Below are 21,893 nucleotides of genomic sequence, written 5' to 3'. Positions count from 1 at the left end.
GGGAGACAGCGCAGGAAAGAAAGCTATGCCATCTACATCTACAAGGTGTTAAAGCAGGTCCACCCGGACACCGGAGTCTCGTCGAAGGCCATGAGCATCATGAACAGCTTCGTCAATGACATCTTCGAACGTATTGCTGCTGAGTCGTCCCGTCTGACTCAATACAACAAACGCTCGACGATCACCTCCCGCGAAATCCAAACTGCGGTCCATCTGCTGCTGCCGGGTGAGTTGGCCAAGCACGCTGTCTTTGAAGGAACCAAGGCCGTTACCAAGTACACTAGCTCCAAGTTAATTCGTACCATCCAAACAATCAATCGGCCCTTTTCAGGGCCACAAATTGATTTCCAACGTGAAAGAGGTTTTGATGACTTATTGAACTATTAAATGTTCGAAAGCAGCGTTAGCAAAGTTCGCGATAAGAAATCAGTTGATTTGCCTTATGAAAATAATGTTGACAAAAAGAATAAGAGGTTGCATCCATGACACGACCGTACGGTTTTGACGTAGAACGTCTGTGATTTCTATATGGGGGTACACATTGTGAAAACCGAATATGGAACATGAATTAATTGTGACACGCTTGGCATGGATGGCGAATAGACCGACCAGATAGACCTCGCTGAATTCCTGTAGGAGCATTAACGACCGAGCTCTGGAAGCGCATATCGGTCTTGAAGTCCTGGGCGATTTCACGGACCAGACGCTTGAAAGGCAACTTGCAGTCAGCAGCTCAGTCGATTTCTGGTAACGACGGATCTCACGCAGAGCGACAGTTCCTGGCCGGTAGCGATGAGACTTCTTCACTCCTCCATCTGTTTGAGAGGAGCCTTTCCTCCGGAGGACTTACGAGCAGTCTGCTTGGTGCGGCCATTATACGATGTGGATACGTTGAACGCAATCTGTTGAATAAAAATTTTAATTATCCAGCACAATCATGGGAATTGGCTCCAAGCAATATTTCACCAGATTCAAGAGAAATCTGTACGATAGTAAATAGAACAGAAAATGAAAATATGAAAATGAGGTAAGGAAAATAATTAAAATATGGTTCAGATTAATACCTGGCTGCATAAAGTTACACATTACCATTTATTATATAAGACCACGTAGTCCTACGTCACCATTGCGTACAACCCCATAGGGCTGTCCCTTGTAGTTTTTTTTTACTGCATTGTAGTTTGCTTAACAATTATTTCCCGTCCATGTTTTTTTCAGGTTGTCCTTGTAAGGGGGGGGGGGGGTGTTTTGCATAAATAACTTTTCCGGGTTTTGTATTAGGGGCTGTTCATTAGCTACGTAGACAATTTTTTGGGATTCTTAACCCCGCCACCCCTCCCCCCCCCCTCGTAGTTAATGAACAGCCCCTTAGTCGAACGAGACCCAAGTCACCTTTAACGACTGACTTGACCAAGCGCCACGCCGTCCGAAGCGGTAATGAGCAGAAGCGTTTTTTTTTTACCAGTTTAAATTATCTTTATTTCTTGTGATTGTGTGGTTTACATGTATGAATTTTCAAGTGACACAGATGCGTCTTTTCAACTTTAGTACATTTGAGATTTTAATTATTATTTACAGTTCCTAGTCCTATCAGGCCTATTTTAAAGTATGACCACCTTGGTGGGATTGGTTTGATTTGAATTGGAAAAAGGAGACTACTTATAACTACTGAGCAGAAGCGCGACAGCAGTGCTGTTTTATATCTTTTCAGAACGATGTGCAACCAAGTGGTGCTCGATTACGATGACTGGGTTTGGAAAAAAAAACGCTTATTTCATGAAAACAGTGATAAAATTATCATTTGTACATTTTTCAAAAGTTTTATTACAGAAAAATTAGAAACATATGTAATTCAGCAGGTTTGTACACGGCATGAAAATGGGCGCTTCATCGTGCGACTGCTGTTCGATGATTCAAAGCCGGCGCTGGGTGAGTCCCTCACTTCGGCCGTCAAGCGATTGCGATCGATGGAAAGACGTTTCCGACAGGTTGAGGAATTCCATACGCTGTACTCGGAGTTCCTCAGTGAATACCTGGCGCTGGGGCACATGGAAGAGGTGCTACCGGACGAACTGGAAGTAGAGACTAGCAAGTGTTTCTACCTTCCACACACAAGGCCGAAAGCAGGACGACTAAGTTGCGGGTGGTCTTCGACGCCTCGTGCGCGTCGTCGACTGGCGTTTCGCTCAACGACAGACTCCTGGCGGGACCCAACGTCAACCAGGATCTTTTCTCGGTGTTTCTACGTTTCCTAACCCACCCGGTGACGTTTTCAGCGGACGTAGAGAAAATGTATCGCCAGGTGATGGTTCACCCGGTGGATCGCGACTACATGAGGATCGTGTTTCGTGAATCGGAGGATCAACCAATCAAACATTATCGGTTGTGCAGCGTGACTTACGGAACCAAGTGCGCTCCGTACTAAGCGATCGAAGCCATGAAGCAAGTAGCCCGCGAATACAATCAAGTGTATCCCGAAGCTGCGCAGAGGATTGAGCTCGACACCTACGTCGACGATTTTCTGTCTGCAAGCGAGGAAATTGAAGGAGCAAGTTGTGGAGATTTTGGAGTCCGCTGGTATTGGACCACTAACTGTTCGGAACTACTCCAGGAAGCACCGTTGGACGATCAAGCGCCGGCCAATGTGAAACTAGCAGAGCAACCAGACGCAGTCAAGGCACTCGGCATTCAGTGGTTACCCAAGGAGGACACATTCTCGTTCAAGGTCAGCTTGAACCCGAACAGCGTGAACACCAAACGGCAGCTTCTTTCTGATTCCTCCTGCAAGCTATTCGGTCCGTTCGGATGGCTCTCACCAACTTTGGCTTACTGAACTCGCGTGGGACGATTGGCTACCTCCAGCGGTCGAACCAGCGTGGCTTGAAATCAAGGAAACTCTACATCAAGTGGAGCAGATACGCATCCCTCGATTCGCACCCAACTACAATGAGAAGATCGAATTGCATGGATTCGCGGATGCATCGGAGACGGCTTACGCTGCGGTAGTGTATGCTAGAGGTCACGACAACGAAGCTGGCGTCATAGTCGTGAATCTCCTGGTCGCCAAAACCAGGGTGGCTCCGTTCAAGCAAGTGTCGCTACCAAGGTTGGAGCTCAACGCAGCGGCTCTACCAACAATCAATACGAAACTAACGATTTTAAATTGGCTCACTACTTGACTATTGGTCCCAAGCAAACAATTAAAGTATCCCATTCTAGTCGAAATTCTACTACTACACAATGTTTGGTTTGATTCGCTTAGAAAGTTTGACACGTCGTTCCCGTTCCGAACATATGTACCCATATTGTTCGGTGAACTCAGTCGAAGAACACTTCCAAGTTTGTTCTTTTTTTGGCTATGTCAAGGGGTAGGTCACTCCGCACACAATGTTGGGTCATCTTTTTTGTCAGTGTGCCGCAGGTGTGCCGATTGTGCCGGTCATATAGCAAGCTGCGATTGTTTGTAAAATACCCATCCCGGCTATAGATACTATAGATTCCATAGATAAGTGGAGGCAAAGTATAATGTAGCCAAACGAACTGTCAGTCAACGCTAGAAGGATAGATAAAGCAAACCATTCCTCGATTAATGGTTGCACACAGATGCCAGTAAAATCATTTATTTTTCATGGTTCCCAAAACATCTTTTTTTTGTCTCCGCTTATCTATGGAATCTATAGTATCTATAATCCCGGCAACCCGGTATTTCAGACAACTTGAATGTTTTGGATTGAAATCGCAAGGATAAATCGGATTGAGGATGACGCGGGAAGTGGCGGAAGTGCGAAATTTTGGTGTTTTGTATTCATAGGGTACGAAAAGTCCTATGTTTTAGTCTTCTATAATGCCCCAAAGGCAGACCAGAAACCTAGCCTTTCGTGATGTGAAAAGCATTGGTCTGTCAGCGGCCGGGAAGAGTTGAAACCGGTGGGGAGCATTGTTGGAGACCGACTAAAGAGGATGATGAATAGACTTCTTTAGTTTGTTCTGTACGATTTTCAGCATTATTTGAATTAAGGGTACTAATGGGGGTGATTAACTGCCTCTTGCTCTTGAGCCCACTCTTGAAACTACGTATTTAGATCTGGATGGATGTGCCCAAGCTGTGCGGAATTTAATTTCGGCATAATGTGCTGAGTGACTTATCCCTTGGGCTAAGTCCATTCCTCAGAAACACTTAGAATTTTTGGACTTTAACCGTGTTATTTAAAAAAAAACTGTGTGGAAAAAACTGCGTTATTTTGAAAATCGTCGTAAAAAAAGACTTAAGTGTTCATCTATTGGTGTTTGTGAAAAACAGTGTTAATCTCAATTTAAAATTACTTATTTTTCATCGAACAAATTTATAAATTTACATGCACGTGTAAGCTTCAGCATTTATGAATTGAAAATCAGGCTGTTCATCAGTTTGAAGTTGAAATGTTCACTAACTATTTACATCAGTGAATGAAGCTTCCATTGAGGTTGGAGACTTCCCAGAAGACCGTCAAATGAAGTACCGAACATTTTGCAACCGGGGAATCGATCCAACAACAAAATCGCTTAATGGACACTCATTTTTTGGCAAGTCCTTCCTGGAATAGCCTCGCTTTAATATCTCACTACTCATGTGATTTCAAAGCTAAGAGCAAACACCAGCACACAGACACACACACGCATTTCCGCAACAGCTGCAAATCGTGGTTCCAGCGGCCAATTTGCGAAGACAAACACGTATCTTACCCTCGATCCGCCTCCTCTCCCCTCCTTTTTCAACCCATTTCTTGACTGCTGGTTGTGGCTTTCTCAATGACAATGCTCCTCCGGCTCCATTCGGCTTTTCCCAAATTCCCTTCTTGCTGTTTTCTAGGTTAGGGTCAATGAAAGTGGTTGAAATTTCGTACGTAGCAGGCCTTGGGAGGGAGCATGCGTCTGGTCTTCGTCGGGTGTACTGATAAAGACCGTATGGGGCCGGCGATGCGGGCGTCATTCGGTGGCGAGTTTCGGAACTATCTGCCGACTCGGAAGGATTCAAAACAAAACACCCAAACGACGAGCGTTCCGTCTGTCAGTCTATCAGCGACTGTGAACCGGTTACGACGGTTGTCCTACGCGAGTGTCACGTCCGGTTGAGGTTTCGGTGGGGGCTGAACGTTCGTTGGTGTCGGCTGGTTCCGAAGATAATTTATAGGTGCGAATAAATTTATTACCCCAGCAATCGTAGATTTCCGTCCCGGCCTGCTTGGTTGTGCACGGTTTGTGATAAGGTGTTAGTGCTCGTAAATATTGCTCCATTCATAATCGTTGTTCTATCTCGGTCCTTTTACGGTTGGAAGGAGGCAATCAAATTCCTATCTTTCGTTCCCTCGCGAGTGATTTGTACGTGGTTGTGTAACTGTGTTCCGTTCATTCTGTTAATCATGGATCAACGGACCCACGGAAACAGCGAACCAATGGATTCGTAATCATCATCATCATCTTTCGCGTTGTGTTGAATTCGCTTTTCCCGAAGGGAGAGCGCTAAATTGTGATAAATATATGCGCGCGTATTAACGTATTGTTTGTCCGAGATATTATCCACCCGTAGTAATATGAGTAGCAGTAGTGAATTGCAGTCCGTACTGGACAATGGAATCGGAAATGCGTCTGTCGTCGACCAGTGGCTGGTCGGTGACGTCCTCGAATGGAACAGTAACGCAACGGCCATCGGCGGCGATAACGTAACCATATCCGGAAACTTGTCAGTGCCCGGAGGATTGTTTCCTCCGTCTTACCCCACGACGACGACGACGTCGTCGGCAACGACAACGACTCTGGCCTATCTGCTCGATACGGGCCGGGTCCAGATTCCCCTGTACAGTGTTATATTTCTGTTGGCTGTGATAGGCAACTCGTTGGTTATTCTCACCTTGGTGCAGAACAAGCGGATGCGAACCATCACCAATCTGTTCCTGCTCAATCTGGCTGTGTCGGACCTGTTCCTCGGAGTGTTTTGTATGCCGTTTACCCTGGTCGGGACGCTGCTGCGGGACTTTGTCTTCGGGGAGGTCATGTGCAAGCTGCTGCCCTATCTGCAAGGTGAGTGTGATATTGTGATTGCGTTGCTCATTTCGGGATTTTTTTAAGAAATTAATTTTTTTTACTGCAATGATGTAGGGCTTAGATTAAATTTTGAGCCTCCTAAGCCCAACCAGCCCTTTGCCTCTGTTTTTCTAGAAGATTTGTTTTTACAATATTGAATATTTTTACTTTTAAATTTATTTTCCTTTTCGTACGTACCGTAAAATTTTATAATGAATGGTTGAGATATTGTTAAAAATCTAACACTGCTTCTTGACCTCAAACTTGTAAAAACATTCAAATTAATTCCTTTCATAGGTAAGGGAGCAGACGAGTGTGCTGGTCGAAAGATCATATATGATTACTTTAGTATGGGTCCCCTCACATTGCTCAATCCCAGGCAACGAGAAGGCGGACTCTCTCGCAAAGGAAGGCAAATTTTATGACATTTCACACGATGAATTTTACCATTTAGTGCGTCAGAGTACCCTTTCGAGTTGGTAAACCGATTGGGACACTGGAAATCTTGGACGGTGGCTACTTTCAATTATTCCTAATGTTTCTTCGAGAGCGTGGTTTAAAGGCTTAGTGCACGATTAAAAAAAAAATACACCAAATTTAGGTCGACCAATTTTTGACCGTTTCACCCTTTACCGTGAATCCCCGTTAATTTGAACGATTCTTCGTGCATTAACGGGGCTCATTTTTATTTGAATTTCTAGAAACCCTATGAGCATGCTTGGCATGCACTGTTGTATACATCAACTGCTCATTTGTTGCTAACTTTTCACTCAGTTGTTGAAATTTGTTTTTCTTTAAAGTAATTGATAGATTAGGATCATAGTTTACTATAGATATGCAAAGAGTAGGTAAATCTTAACATTTGAATCAACACCAATGAGTTTTACATTTAAATTCCGAGATGTGCAGTGAGCATTTCTCATTTCATTTTTATAAATCAAAAACAAATACAGTTTATAACTAGAATTAAAATCTACTTTTTTTTACGTATCTATAACAAGCTTAAATTCTATTCTATCAACTGTTTCAAACAGAACTATGTCTCAACAACTGTGTGCAAAGTTATTAGCAAATGAGCAGTTCGTGGCCAAAACTGTGTATGCCAAGCATGCCTATGAGCATCAGAAAACCGTGTTTTTGGCAGCCTTATTTGCTAATTTTCTTTGATTCTGCATTCCGTTACGTGCTATTCCGTTTTTCTTTACTCCATTCCATGCACTAAATATCGTTTATACTATTTTTAGTTTGCGCGCAAATTAACGGGGTTCAAATTAACATTGTTCATAATAAAAGCAGTTAAATTACCGGGAGTCCACGTTAGCACATTCAGGAAGTTTGCATGACACTGGCAGCACTAAAGCTGCGTAGTGAAAGAATTCTTGAATAATCAGCTTTGAGCTTTGATTGAGCTTTGGTCACCTATATAACATTGCTAGGTGCTCAGAATATGAAGATATAGCTTTTACAGGAACTACACATGTACACTAGCGCCGCGTAGTGAGTGAGCTCTGAACTAATTGGTCCACCTTCGGGAAAGGCTTGGTCATCTGAACAACGTTCTCGAAGACAGTAACTTTCTTGGTGGTGAGGATTTCGAGTTATAATTTATACAGGAAGCTCACATGTGTACTAACGGGTGTTCAATAAAAAATTATAATTTTTTTCAGTCATATAGCTAGTAAAAAAAATTTTTTTCAACGATTTCAGTATTTTTTTATTAAAAACATAATGTTTATTCTTCAAAAAAAAAAAACGTCAATGAATAGGGGCCCTGGTCAGCCGTACGACGCAACTTAGTCGCGATGCTCTCACAAAGCGCTGGACGGCACTGAAATAATTCTTATTGTGTGTTTGGTTTGAATTATTGAAATAGCACATGTACCACCTTACCTCGCAACGAAATGGCAATTGTGATATACCGTAGAACTCCGTTAGCGTGAATAGCTAAAATGGAAATTAAACAGCGCTCATTTAGGATTTGTTTAACTAGTATCCCTTTACAGGGGCCCCATGACGATACGCACCTTTGACTATGGTATTTTGATATAAAAAATTGAGTTTTTTGGAATACGAGGTGTAACAAAAGCCATATTGGAGAGTTATCTCAATAACCGTCAACAGTATGTAGCAATTGGAGAACACTGGAGTGACTTGTGTCATATATCCACTGGAGTACCACAAGGCAGTAAGCTAGGAACCTACTTTCGCTTATCTTAATCAAAACAAAATACATGCTGTTTCACTCATCTCGCCGACGAACCGGTCCTCATTCAACGCTGGAAATACATGGTCAAACCATAGAGAAAGTAGCTGAGTATCCCTTTTAGGGGCTTACGTTGGATTCCACGATGAGTTGATCTGTACACATCAACCAACTTAAAAGGAAACTGAGTTGTTTATGTGGACTACTGAGAAAAATCTCCTCGTTTATCCCGAGTACCTGATTAATGAAATTATACTTCTCGCTGATCCTTGCAATACTCCAGTATATGGTAGCGATTTGGGGCACAGTTAGTAAGTCTCGATTGAAGGAACTACAAGAACTACAGAACCGTTGCCTCAAATTAGTTTTGAACTAGCCATACCTATTCCCAACTGCATCGCTTTACACGAAGTCCTGCAACTCGATCCTGCCAATTAGAACAATGCATGATGGAATTCTGAAAAATTTGGCATCACTGCTCGTGAGACAACATTTTCACTTTTGAATTTTTATTGTTGGCTCTTTTAAAACCGGTGGTAAAGCGGACAAAATGTATGGGGAAAATACTGTTTCTATTTAATTGTAGCTTGTTTAACAAAACGACAAAGTCCCTGACTAATTTTTTCAGACTTTCGTTCACTTTTTCCGACCTGCATATGCATTAAAAGTAAATTACTGCCGCTTCTCTCAATTACTTATTACTTCCTACCAGAGGAACAGCGCCATGGCTGTGGAAAATCGCTTGACTATATAATGAATTGAGTAGAGGAAGTTTGTTGATTATAATTTATTATTCGAGTATTTGGGTGATCAAAGTAGGTCGCGCTGAAGAAGTGACGTATTTGAATTCCGTCCCGTGTTTAACAAAGTGTGAAGTTTCTTGCAAACATGTGTTTTTGCGTATTGGAATTTTTGAATCTGAGAGTGGAACAGTTAGAGCTGATCGGAACGGGGATCGTGAGCCAACATCCGGATGTTCATCGACAATGCTGCAATGACGGTGCGTTTATTCCGATGCACTTCTTCCCGAGGCCACAGCAAGGGGGAACTGATTTTATTATTATCAGGATCAAGGAGATGGAGCTCCATTTGCGAAAACAATTGATCTTACGAATCAAGAAGAGGTGGGCTAGTTACAGATCATTCGGGTGAGATCCTTCCTTTTTGTTTCATTTGTTTACATTATAATTCTACAGTGGGGGAAATTCGTTTAAACGCAATGTCATTTTTGCGTTTATTTTCAACACAAAAGATCGAGACAAAAAATCAAATATAGTTTGTCATAGCCCATCAGAAGTCTCGTATTTGAGAACACAATTTGATTGGAAGTTCATAATGACTTTTGAAAAAATCCCAAAAAAGGTGATTTTGGGGGGGAAATTCGTTTAAACGCACTTTTAGTTTTATTAATCAAATCGAGTTCACAGTTCAAAAATCAACAATAAACAATAGTTAATACTTCGTTTGCTTTCCGTTTTTCTGAATAGTTTCGAAAATTCTGTTCGGCATTGATTTCACCAGCTTCTGCAGAGTTGTATCAGGTATCAAGCTCCAGGCTTCTCTTACGGCTGACTCAAGTTCACGAACTGTTTTAAACTGCCTTCCGCCTTTGTAAACCTGTCGTGCCAGGATGCCCCACAAGTTCTCGATAGGATTTAGATCCGGACTACGAGCTGGCCAATCCAAAAGACTGATGTCTCGTTCAGAAAACCATTTCAAAGATTGCTTGCTGACATGAATTGCTGCATTATCCTGTTGAAATACGAAATTTTCCGGCATAACGTCTTCAGTAAACGGGATCAAAACATCTTCCAGAAGCTCCAAGTACTTTCCCGAATTCATCCTGGTTGAAATGGTGGCAATAGGGGTCTTTCCATGGATCGAAAAAGCGGCCCAACACATTAGAGTACCACCTCCAAAGTTCCTGCTCAACTTAACCTGCGGAGATTTCCTCAAATCGTGCCAATAATATGCGGTGCAGTCTGGGCCGTCCAAATTGAATTTCTTCTCGTCAGAAAAAATAACATTGTCCCATTCCGTAGTCCAAGACATGTATTTTTTAGCGAAATTCAATCTGGCGCTAATGTGGGCCGGTTGAAGATTGGGTTTTTTTGCTTTTTTGGTGTACTTTAAGTGGCCACTTCCATGTAGAATCTGCCATACACGCCTCTTAGAAATGGAAAGCCCCATTTCTTGCTTGATTTACGCAGCAGAGAAGTTTCCAGAGTCTCCCATTTGTATGATTTGGTTTCGGACACGGTTGGTGATCTTCGAATTTCCCTTTGTTTTCTTTTTTACGCCATACGTCTTGCCTTTTTTCAGCAGGTTCCTGATTGCTGCTTCCGATCTGTGGATCACACGTGCAATTTTGCGATTGCTCTCACCGCGACTTTTGAGTTCTCGAACCAGTATTTGCTCCGACTGGCTTAAATACTTTCCTTTACCCATTTTGCCGAAAACAAGCAACAACTACCGCGCAACGCAAATTTAAACTCGTGTTAATGGCGAACGAGGGCTATACAGTGTAAATATGACAGATGCGCAAGATAACAGGAGCATAGGTACGCTCAATGCGGCTTTACGTTAGTGTGCGTTTAAACGAATTTCCCCTCTAAAATCACCTTTATTGGATTTTTTCAGAGACCACAATGAACTTCCGTTCAAATTGTGTTCTCAAATACGAGACTTCTGATGGGCTATGACAAACTATATTTGATTTTTTGTCTCGATCTTTTGTGTTGAAAATAAACGCAAAAATGACATTGCGTTTAAACGAATTTCCCCCACTGTATTAGTATTCATAAAAAATTTACCAAATTATGTCCCAGGGTTTAAATTGAGGATCTCGCCTAGCTTGGTGGCTGCCGCTTTTGCTTACTGAGTAGAAGATCGTGGGGTTAATCCCAAGTTCCTTCAAAGTAAAACAATTCCAAGGTCGCATCGCCTGCTTAAATGAATCTTGATCCAATTCCGCAGCATATATGGGGGCGACGGTGAGTCGCTGGCCTCTCGTTGAGTAGATGGTACACCAACAATATCCTTCCTCTCCCCGTAACGGAGAAGATGGGGCTGGCCGGCAATGGCTATTGTCATGCTTTTCCTGTTCTGAATTCTGAATGGAAAGCTATTCACTCCCAAATAGTTTTCCTTAAGTAATTAGAATAAGCCTCCGGAGTCCAAAGTAGGCACGATTCCCTGCCATAATGCGTCTTTGAATTTCTCTGCTGGTATCATTTTCGGCGGTCACCAGTAAGCTCAAATACACGAACTCATCGGCCACCTCGATTTCGTCACCGTCAATCTGAACTCGGGGTGGGAGGATAACATTGTCTTCCCTAGAACCTCTTCCTTTCATGTATTTTGTCTTTGATGCGTTGATGGCAAGTCCAATCCGCCTAGCTTCAGCCTTCAATCTGATGTACGTTTCCGCCATCATCTCAAAGTTCCGTGCCATAATGTCAATATCATCGGTGAAGCTAAGAAGCTGGATGGACTTCCTGAATATCGTGCCACTCGTGTCTATCCAAGCTCTTCTGATCACACCTTCTAACGCGATGTTGAACAGCAGACACGAAAGTCCATCACCTTGCCGTAACCCCCTTCGAGATTCAAAGGAACTCGAGAGTGTCCCCGATACTCGAACAACGCACATCACTCGATCCATCGTCGCCTTGACCAATCGCTTCAGTTTGTCCGGAAATCCGTACTCGTGCATAATCTGCCATAGCTGATCTCGATCGATTGTGTCGTATGCGGATTTGAAATCGATGAACAAATGATGTGTGGGCACGTTGAATTCGTGGCATTTCTGCCTTTCTTCCGTGGTAGCGCCCGCCTGGTATTGCCCCACGAACTCTCTTGCAAATGGTGACAGGCGGCGGCATAGAATTTGGGAGAGTACCTTGTAGGCGGCGCTCAGCAGTGTGATCGCGCCTTGTCGCCCTTTTTGTAGATTGGGCATACGACACCTTCCATCCACTCCTCCGGTAATATCTCCTTCTCTCAAATCTTGGCAATTACCCAGTGCTTCACCACCGTATTTTATTAGCTCACTTGGTAGTTGATCTGCACCAGTTGCTTTGTTGTTCTTCAGCCGACCGATCTCCTCCTCAATTTCTTGAAGATCAGGGACCGGTAGCCTGTCGTCTTCTGCGCGTGCTTCAAGGTCTGTAGCCGTGCCACCATCGGTTTCTATTGCTTCACCGTTGAGATGCTCGTCATAGTACTGCTTCCACTCGTTCGTGAAAAGGTTACCCTCCAAGTCCTTGCACATATCGGCTTGCGGCACGTAGCCTTTGCGCGTAACTATTTAGCTTCTCGTAAAACTTCCGTGTGTCGTTTATGCGGTACAGATTTTCCATAGCCTCGCGATCTCGGTCTTCCTGCTGACGCTGCTTCCTTCGGAAAACCGAGTTTTGTTTGTTCCGCGCTTGTCTGTATCGCTCCACATTCAGTCTCGTGCGGTGTTGCAGCATTCTCGCCCGTGCTGCATTCTTCTCCTCTACTAACAATTTGCATTCGCCGTCAAACCAGTCATTTCTTCGGTCCAGGATTGCAGTACCTAGTGCTGCAGCAGTACTACCTATGGCGGAACGGATGTCCCTCCAGCCATCTTCAAGAGTCGCTGCGCCAAGCTGCTCTTCCGTGGGTAGTGCAACTTCCAGCTGCTGCTCGTAGTCCTGGGCAACTGCGGCGTCCCGTAGTTGCTCAATGTTGGGTCGCGGCGTTCGACTTCGACGGGTTTTATGCACCGTCGAGAGTTTTGAGCGCATGCATACTGCAACTAGGTAGTGGTCCGAATCTATGTTCGCACTGCGGTACGTGCGAACGTTGATAATGTCGGAGAAGAATTTCTCGTCGATTAGAATGTGATCGATTTGGTTTTCTGTGTGTTGGTCAGGTGATCTCCAGTTGGCTTTGTGGATATCCTTGCGGGGGGAAAAAGGTACTTCGAACTACCATACCCCGAGAGGCTGCAAAGTTCAGGCATCGTTGGCCGTTGTCGTTCGATACGGCATGCAGGCTGTTTGGCCCGATTGCCGGTCTATACATTGCCTCCCGTCCTACCTGAGCGTTTATGTCGCCGATGACGATTTTGACGTCCCGTTGCGAACAGCCGTCGTACACCTGCTCCAGCTGCACATAGAACGCTTCTTTCTCGTTGTCGGGTCTCCCTTCGTGTGGGCAGTGCACGTTGATGATACTGTAGTTGAAGAAACGGCCCTTAATCCTCAACTTGCACATCCTCGCGTTGATCGGCTGCCAACCAATCACGCGTTGGCGCATCTTACCCAGCACTACAAAGCCGGTTCCCAGCTCGTTGGTGGTGCCACAGCTCTGGTAGAAAGTAGCCGCTCGATGCCCGCTTTTCCATACCTTTTGTCCCGTCCAGCAAAGTTCCTGCAGTGCTACGACTGCGAAGTTGCGTGGTTGAAGTTCTTCATAGATTAATCGCAGCCCGGGAAGCCAAGCGATTTGCAGCTCCATGTTCCGAGTTTCCAATCGTAGTCCTTATTTCGTCGCGTAGGTCTGTGCCGATTGTTTCGATCCGTATTTCTTTCTTCAGTATTTGCGGCGGCTTGTTGGGCCTGCCCCAACCCCCTGTCTCACCGGGGGACCATCGTGCACAGCTCTGTTTAGAGTCCCACGCTGGCACTAGGACGGTGATCAGCCGCTCCTAACATGGAGAACAGACGCCGTTTTGAGCCGCACCTCCATGGTGAACAGACACCCAGCTGTGTCCATGTTTCAGCTGGTAGTCTTTTGTTATCATATGACTCAAGGAGGCGTGAAGTAGGAACTTGTGAGGACCAGGGCTAGGTATTTCGCTCCTTCCAGGTTGTCAACTCACTATTTTGTAGCCCAAATGATTATGTAATGACCCCAAATTCTTTCTTATTTCACAGTTCCAAATACTTTCGAAAAAACCGTGGAGCTCTAGGATCAGTTTTGTGGATTGACCATTTTTAAGGATGTTCCAGATCTTCCGGAGGTCCGATGGCCTTCTAGGTACATGTTTATGTTACAACCCCCAATTAATTTATTTATGACAGTGTCAAGTATTTTCGAAAAACCACAGAACTCTTGGGTCAGTTTCATAGATCGATTACTTTTACGGATGTTCCGGATCTTCCAGTGGCCGGTTCGATGGCCATCTGGGTCCAGGTTTATGTCATCACAGTTCCTAGTGTTTTTCAAAAACTTGCAGCTCTAGGATCAGTTTCATGAATTGACCACTTTTACTAATGTTCCGGATCTTTCGGAGGGACCGTCCATTTTTATGTCACAACCCAAATTCTTTCTTATCTTACCACAGTTCCTAATGTTTTCGAAAAAAAAAAACACGGAGCTCTAATATCAGGTTCGAAGATTGACCAATTGCAAACTTTCAGTTACACGCTTTTCGTAAAGTTTTTTACCCACCGTATTCGGAGTGCTAATCAATAAGCCAAATTTAATTAAATCCGTTAAATGAAATGTAGATTGGATTACTTTTGTCCCACCCTGAACTAAAGGGTGATACAGTCAAAATTTGGTCAATATCAACTTGACGTATTTCTTTCAATTTTGCATTTAAAAAACCTGAACACCCCTCATTTTGAAGGTGTGTGTGTGTAGAATGTTGCTCCTATTTTGATTTTGGAATTCACTCTTCAGTTGTCAAAATGTCGTCCAAGCAAGAAGAGCAGCGTATCAAAATTTTGCTCGCGCATCGCGAAAATCCGAGCTACTCGCACGCAAAGTTGGCAAAATCGCTAAAAGTTGCCAAATCAACCGTTACAAATGTAATTAAAGTGTTTGGGGAACATTTGTCGACAGCCAGGAAGTCTGGATCGGGGGGAAATCGAAAACCGGAAGCCGCTGAGACGACAAAGAGAGTTGCCGGTAGTTTCAAGCGAAACCCTAACCTCTCTTTTCGAAATGCCGCAAATAAGCTGGGTGTATCGTCTACAACCGTGCATCGAGCCAAAAAACGAGCCGGACTATCGACTTACAAGAAGGTAGTGACTCCAAATCGCGATGATAAACAAAATACGACGGCCAAAGCGCGATCCCGGAGGCTGTACACGACGATGCTGACGAAGTTTGACTGCGTGGTAATGGACGATGAAACCTACGTCAAAGCCGACTACAAGCAGCTTCCGGGACAGGAGTTTTATACGGCGAAAGGAAGGGGAAAGGTAGCAGATGTTTTCAAGCACATGAAACTGTCAAAGTTCGCAAAGAAATATCTGGTTTGGCAAGCCATCTGTACCTGTGGCTTGAAAAGCAGCATTTTCATAGCTTCCGGGACTGTCAACCAAGAAATTTACGTGAAAGAGTGTTTGAATAATCGTCTGCTGCCTTTCCTGAAGAAACACGGTTGTTCCGTACTGTTTTGGCCGGATTTGCCATCTTGCCATTACGGTAAAAAGGCCATGGAGTGGCACGCCGCCATCAACGTGCAGGTGGTTCCCAAGGACAAGAACCCTCCCAACACGCCAGAGCTCCGCCCAATTGAGAAATACTGGGCTATTGTCAAGCGGAACCTAAAGAAGACCAAAAAAACTGCTAAGGGCGAGCAGCAGTTCAAGGCAAACTGGCTTTCTGCGGCGAAGAAGGTGGACAAGGTGGCTGTACAAAATCTGATGGCAGGGGTCAAGCGTAAGGCCTGGCAATTCGGATTTGGAAAAGCGGAAGCCTAACTGAATATTTTTCCTGAATTTTATACTAATTGAACTTGAAAAATAAATTTAATTTGATTTTTTAAATAAACGATTTCACCGATTTACACGCGTTTTCCCTTGACCAAATTTTGACCGTATCACCCTTTACCTGTAACGGGCGCCACGGCGCCCACAAAGTTACTAGTTTCGACAGGTTTCGATATATTCAGCTAAGGTGTCCTGCCCCTTGGGTACGCTAGAAGTGCCAAGTGTGCATAGAGATTGACTGCCCATAAAAGCATAACAGTCCCGTATGGATTTTTGTCAGAAATGAGTTATCCATGAGAAACGATTGTAAACTATCGGAATTTTCCACAGAGTACTAAAATTGACATGTCCCATCCATAAGAGCCTGCAGACAAATAAGTTTTCAACAGCATTTTGCCGGTTTGCTGTTTTTTTTTTCAGGTGGGACTGATATGGTTTTATGGGCAGTTCAGTGCAAGGGAAATATTTTCCATTCGGAGAAAGACAGTCACTGCAACTATCCCTGTGGCTGTCAAACAATCTAACACAGCATGCTAAAAATTCTCTGTAGTGGCATAAACCGATGTAGGTACTTTGCGTTTCTATTTTCAAATGATACCATGCATCGGTCACCCTTTCAGTGCTGCTAGAAACTGTGGTGGCACAGCTTTATTCACTCTGCCCTTGTGTCTGTAAATGCAGAACAGTTTCTAACTCAAAAATGTGAGAATGTGTTTTTAACTTGTTCTTGCATGAAGTGCAAGAGGATGTTGTTTCACTAGCGGAGCAATAGCACTAGAGGTAAATGTAGCATTATCCTGAGAGCTAATGAAGGAAAGACCCAAGATGCAACCCATGCCGAAACAGCAATGAGACAGAATTGAATGGCTATGCTTGTTCACCCCGAATGGCCTAGTGGGTGCATGATTAATTATATCCTGACAGTAATTTTAAACTTTTATCCCATCAACAAAAAGAAAACATAACCTGGAGGCTAACCACCATTCATCGAAAATATAGTTCGTTCGCAGATTGGAAAACTTTGTGATGATTTTTTGCAGAGATTGAATCGATTGAAGTGGAAATTCCGCCACACAAGTAGAGCTTTTATAAGATCCTGTAAGCACAACGGCTAATGAAGTAAAAGTTTTCCATTCGGTTTGTTGTATTTATTCCGGTTTCTATTTACTGTGAGCAAATGGTCACAGCAAATTCACTCCTTCAAGTCTCCTCTGAAGATGTTCACAGTTGAAAGCAATTTTTCACTGCCATCCAACCGTAACCGGCTGTTTATTGGGACATGTGATACAGGCGAAGTAGCACTCGCATCGTCTTAGTCGGTTACTGTCAGCTCCGAAGTGAGATTAATGGTTCTCGTGAAGTGTGATGTCAATTTTTTACTCGTGTTGTACGCTTGAGTGAGTTTTTTGTTCTAGTCTTCTTTGTCAAGCTGCAGACCATGGTTGATCTCAAGAGTGAACTTTTCACCCCAGCATTCATCAGTCTGCTGTTCGTAGATCGTTAAGCGGTTATTGGTTTGGGTGAGATGTTTCTTGTTTCTTGTTAATCGATAACTACTAGAGCAAGATGAAAGTGGAATTTTTGCTAAAGCTAAGTAACAGACAAACAGTCATAAGTCTTAGAAGAAAATTCTTCAAAACATATCGACAAACTAATTTTGCATGCATGGAGCATCCCTCGTTAATGAATTTTTTTCAATAGTTGCTTTTCCCTCGTTTTTCAACACGTCAGCTGTGTTGAATAAAAGCAAAACAGATGCCAGTCAATGATGTCGTTCAACGAAATGTTCCGTAGATCTATAGAATTGATTCTATTTTGCAGAAATATGGTTCCGTAGGAGGAATTCACAGAAGCTCAGTCTTTTTCTAGGGATTTATTTTGTTTGCGTAGAGTGATTTTTTTCCATTGGTTGAACCCATTGGTTCCAAGAACAGCCAGGAATCCTTATTGCCGGGCAATAGAAGGCGTGAATACGGAACCGCGAATAAGGATACCCACAGCTTATGGGATTTTCACTAACAGGGGCTGTGTTGTTTTCGACAAAGTTGTTGTACTGGGTTAGACCAACAAGCCTGTGCCATTGGTTTCGTGTTTAATTGAGTCCAACATTGAATATCACGAGCCAAAGTTCCACTCTCCGAGCATAGTTGTCTGGCAATCGAAGTAGGCCGTGCATTTTTTAGTGAACGGACGACATCCAAAAATTCAAAAAAGATTGGCCAAAAGTGGTCAAAATGGTGGGAAGTACCACTGCGCAGAAGCTAATCGGTCATGTTCGAGGAAAAGTTAGGAGTCTTGGCTATGATTAAATATGTTGATTAAACGAGAGTAAAACAACTTTTGAAATACAAATACAAATATGATTTGCCAAATAAAATTATTAAAACTTAAAAAAACATGACTTTTTTGTTATTTTGAAAGTGTGCTCATACTTTCTGGAACAGTCTATATATAGTACGAAAGTACAATTTCCTTCTTCTTCTTCTTCTTGTTCGCATTTCGAGCTTATTGCTTAGCGCATATTAGCTTATTGCGTGCTCTCAACTTAGTGTTCTAAATGCACTTCCACAGTTATTAATTGAGAGCTTTCGATGCCAATACCAATGCATGAATTTGTATATTGTGTGGCAAGCACAATGATACTCTATGCCCAGTCGAGAAAATTTCCAACCCGAAAGATTCCCTCGACCGGACTGGGAATCGAACCCGCCGCCTCCGGCTTGGTAATACCGTGCCTTTACTGACTAGGCTATGAGGCCCCCTGAGTACAATTTCCAAATACTACTAAATAGGTGCAAGATTTCGAATCTTCACGTTTTGAAATCTGGCAGCGTGTTTGCAATACCAATATCATCCATATGATAACGGTAGTGTGTGTCATTCCTAGTTGAACACTCAGTCGGTTAACAACGTCCCGGTCTCAGTCGCGCGGCATCTAGTTTTTTTCGGTGTTTTTTCCGCCCGAGCGGTTTTTTCACCCCCCCATTGGGTGCCCCAAGTGACCAGTGTGCAACAGAGGAAGTGGAATTCCATGGGCCGAGCCCCTTGGAGTTGCCATCCAGCTTTAATCCACCCCGGTAATCCATCCGGTCGTCAAGCCATTTTTTAATCATCGTGCCGACCCACCAACACCAATCATCACCACCAGCAGCAGCAAACGGACCATCTAGCTGCAACGGCTGATAGGTTGTTTACAACCGGCATAAGTATTAGACAATACATTTTGCAAGTCCATTGCCTCCCTATTGTAGTTTAATTTTGCCTCGTGGCGCGTGACTCTGTCTCTCACCCCTGGTAGGGGAGTATGGGTCATAGTGAGACAACTTTTTGCAAGTAGATATAAGTTTTTTTTTTTTTTTTTTCGATTTTTTTTTTTCTTTTTGATTTGTTAAAAAAATTAATTACTAGTAATTAAAATTAATTAATTAGTGAAGGTTTTATTTTTTTTCCTTCTTAAGTGGTTGCGCACCGCTTTTGCGCAACACTTATGGCATCTTCCGATGCCTACGTTACGCGAACCAGATACTATGAACCGTCTTCGAAAGGACCATGGGTTGTCTTTTTTCGGCCCAAAAATAAACCTTTGAAAACTCTCGACATAACGAGAGATTTGCTGCGTAAGTATCCGGGAATCTTGGTACACAAAGAAAGATTCAACAAACTGCGTGTAGAAGCACCGACTTATGATGTGGCAAATAAAATTGCTGATCACGAGTTGTTTAGTGTTGAGTACAACATCTACATCCCTTCTCGAGATGTGGAGATAGAAGGCGTGGTCTCCGACGTGAGTCTGACTGTCGAGGACTTGAAACATGCCTCGGGAACTTTTAAAAACTCGACATTCGCTACCGCGCTAGTGAAGATACTGGATGTAAGGCAACTGCATTCAGCATCTTTGCTAGACGGTAAAAAAGTTTATAAACATTCAGACTCGTTCCGGGTGACTTTCGCAGGTTCAGTTCTCCCAAACTTTGTTAAAATTGATGGTGCTTTTTTTCCGGTGCGACTGTTTGTACAGAGGGTATATAATTGTACCAACTGCAAAAGGCTGGGACACTCGGCCAGCCATTGCGGCAACAAAACTCGTTGTGGCAAATGTGGTGAAAACCACAAAGAGGATTCTTGCCACAAAGAATCAGTAAAATGCGCTTACTGTGGCGAGAATCCTCACCCCTTGCAGGAGTGCCCGATGTACAAACAGCACTCCGATAAAGTGCAGCGTTCAATCTCTGGACGCTCCAAGCAGACATATGCTCAAATGTTGAAGGCTGCATCAGCCGTCCAAGATGCAAACCAATTTTCGGTTTTGTCAGTTGAAGAATCGGACTCTGACTCATCGGATGAAGGTGATTCTACGGTGGTACACGCACCTTCAAAAATGGACGGATCCTCAAAAAGAAAATGCCCCTCCCCGAAAGTGCGCCGTAAGAAAACTAAAGTCACCTCCAGACGATTGCCAAATTCCCAGGGTAATGGGGATGAAAAAACAAAACCGAAGGCTCCTGTTGATCCAATCCCTGGATGCAGCAAGAATTTTCCGCCATTGCCCAACAAAGATAAAAAAAATAAAAAAGCTGCTCCTCAAACTTCTCAAAAGAAATCCAAGTCCGAACGAGGTTTGCTAGCTTTTTCGGACATTGTGGAATTCATATTAAACATGTTCAACATACAAGACCCTCTAAGAAGCTTAGTTTCTGCCTTGCTTCCAACGTTAGAATCATATCTTAAGCAATTGACTGTTTCATGGCCCCTCCTTGCATCAATCATATCTTTCGATGGATAATTCGTCGAACGAGGTTGAAGATATGATCACTGTGCTACAGTGGAACTGCCGTAGTCTAGTGCCTAAACTAGACTCGTTCAAATTTTTACTTCACAATTCTGATTGTGATATATTTGCTCTCTGTGAAACATGGCTTTCTTCCGATAAAGAACTCAACTTCCACGATTTTAACATTATTCGCCTGGATAGAGACGATTCTTATGGAGGAGTACTTTTAGGGATCAAAAAGTGCTACCCTTTCTACAAAATTTCCCTTCCTGCTCTATCAGGCGTCGAAATCGTCGCTTGCCAAATAAATGTGAAGAACAAAGATCTTTGCATAGCTTCAGTATACGTTCCACCAAGAACCTCCATTAGCCGTAGTCAACTCTGGAATCTAGTTTCGATTCTTCCATCCCCAGTATTAATTCTGGGTGATATGAACTCCCATGGTACTGGGTGGGGCGATCTATATGACGACAATAGAGCGGCTATTTTTTACGATTTATGTGACGATTTCAATTTGACTATTTTGAACACTGGTGAAGCGACACGTATAGCAAAACCTCCGGCTCGAGAAAGCCGACTCGACCTATCTTTGTGTTCAAGATCGCTATCATTGGATTGTCAGTGGAAGGTTATCAATGATCCCCATGGTAGCGATCATTTGCCAATCATCATTTCAATAAAGTGTGGCCCTCACTCTGCAGAACCATCTCGGGTTCCATTTGATCTTACAAGGAACATCGACTGGCAGAAATATGCAACGGCGGTGACAATCGGTGTCGAATCAATAGATGCGCTTCCACCATTGGAAGAATATCGATTCCTAGCCGATTTGATTTACAAAAGCTCACTGGAAGCACAAAAAAGAAAAGTTCCAAGTGCACCCTTTAAAAGGAGACCAGCCACACCTGGTTGGGACGAAGAATGCACAAAATTGTATGTAGAAAAATCTGATGCTTTCAAAGCTTTTCGTAGACACAAAACCTCCACTTACTTCGAGGAATATTCAAAGCATGAGACAAAGCTGAAACAATTAATCAAAGCAAAAAAACGCGGTTATTGGCGCAATTTCGTCGAGGGACTCTCACGAGAAACCTCAATGAACACCTTGTGGAGGGTGGCTCGCAACATGCGTAACCACTCATCTTTCAATGAGAGTGAAGAATAC

At 43.4% G+C, this 21,893-nt stretch overlaps 1 protein-coding gene across 1 annotated transcript in view; it reads left to right on the top strand.

Moving 5' to 3' along the window:
* The first annotated feature begins 5,831 nt into the window (after nt 1-5,831).
* The window catches only part of LOC135713333 (cholecystokinin receptor type A-like), a 156,158-nt gene continuing 140,096 nt past the window's right edge, over nt 5,832-21,893 (top strand). Inside the window, exon 1 of the mRNA XM_065236436.1 lies at nt 5,832-6,057. Within this exon, the coding sequence (XP_065092508.1) occupies nt 5,907-6,057 (151 nt within the window). The 5' untranslated portion in view covers nt 5,832-5,906. The remainder of the gene's footprint in view (nt 6,058-21,893) is intronic.

This window comes from Ochlerotatus camptorhynchus, unplaced genomic scaffold, assembly GCF_037179485.1.
Source record: "Ochlerotatus camptorhynchus isolate MF236.1 unplaced genomic scaffold, CSIRO-AGI_Acam_v1.1 ptg000550l, whole genome shotgun sequence".
In the NCBI taxonomy this organism is placed as follows: Eukaryota; Metazoa; Arthropoda; class Insecta; order Diptera; family Culicidae; genus Ochlerotatus; species Ochlerotatus camptorhynchus.
This window is presented reverse-complemented; position numbering and strand designations above follow the sequence as displayed.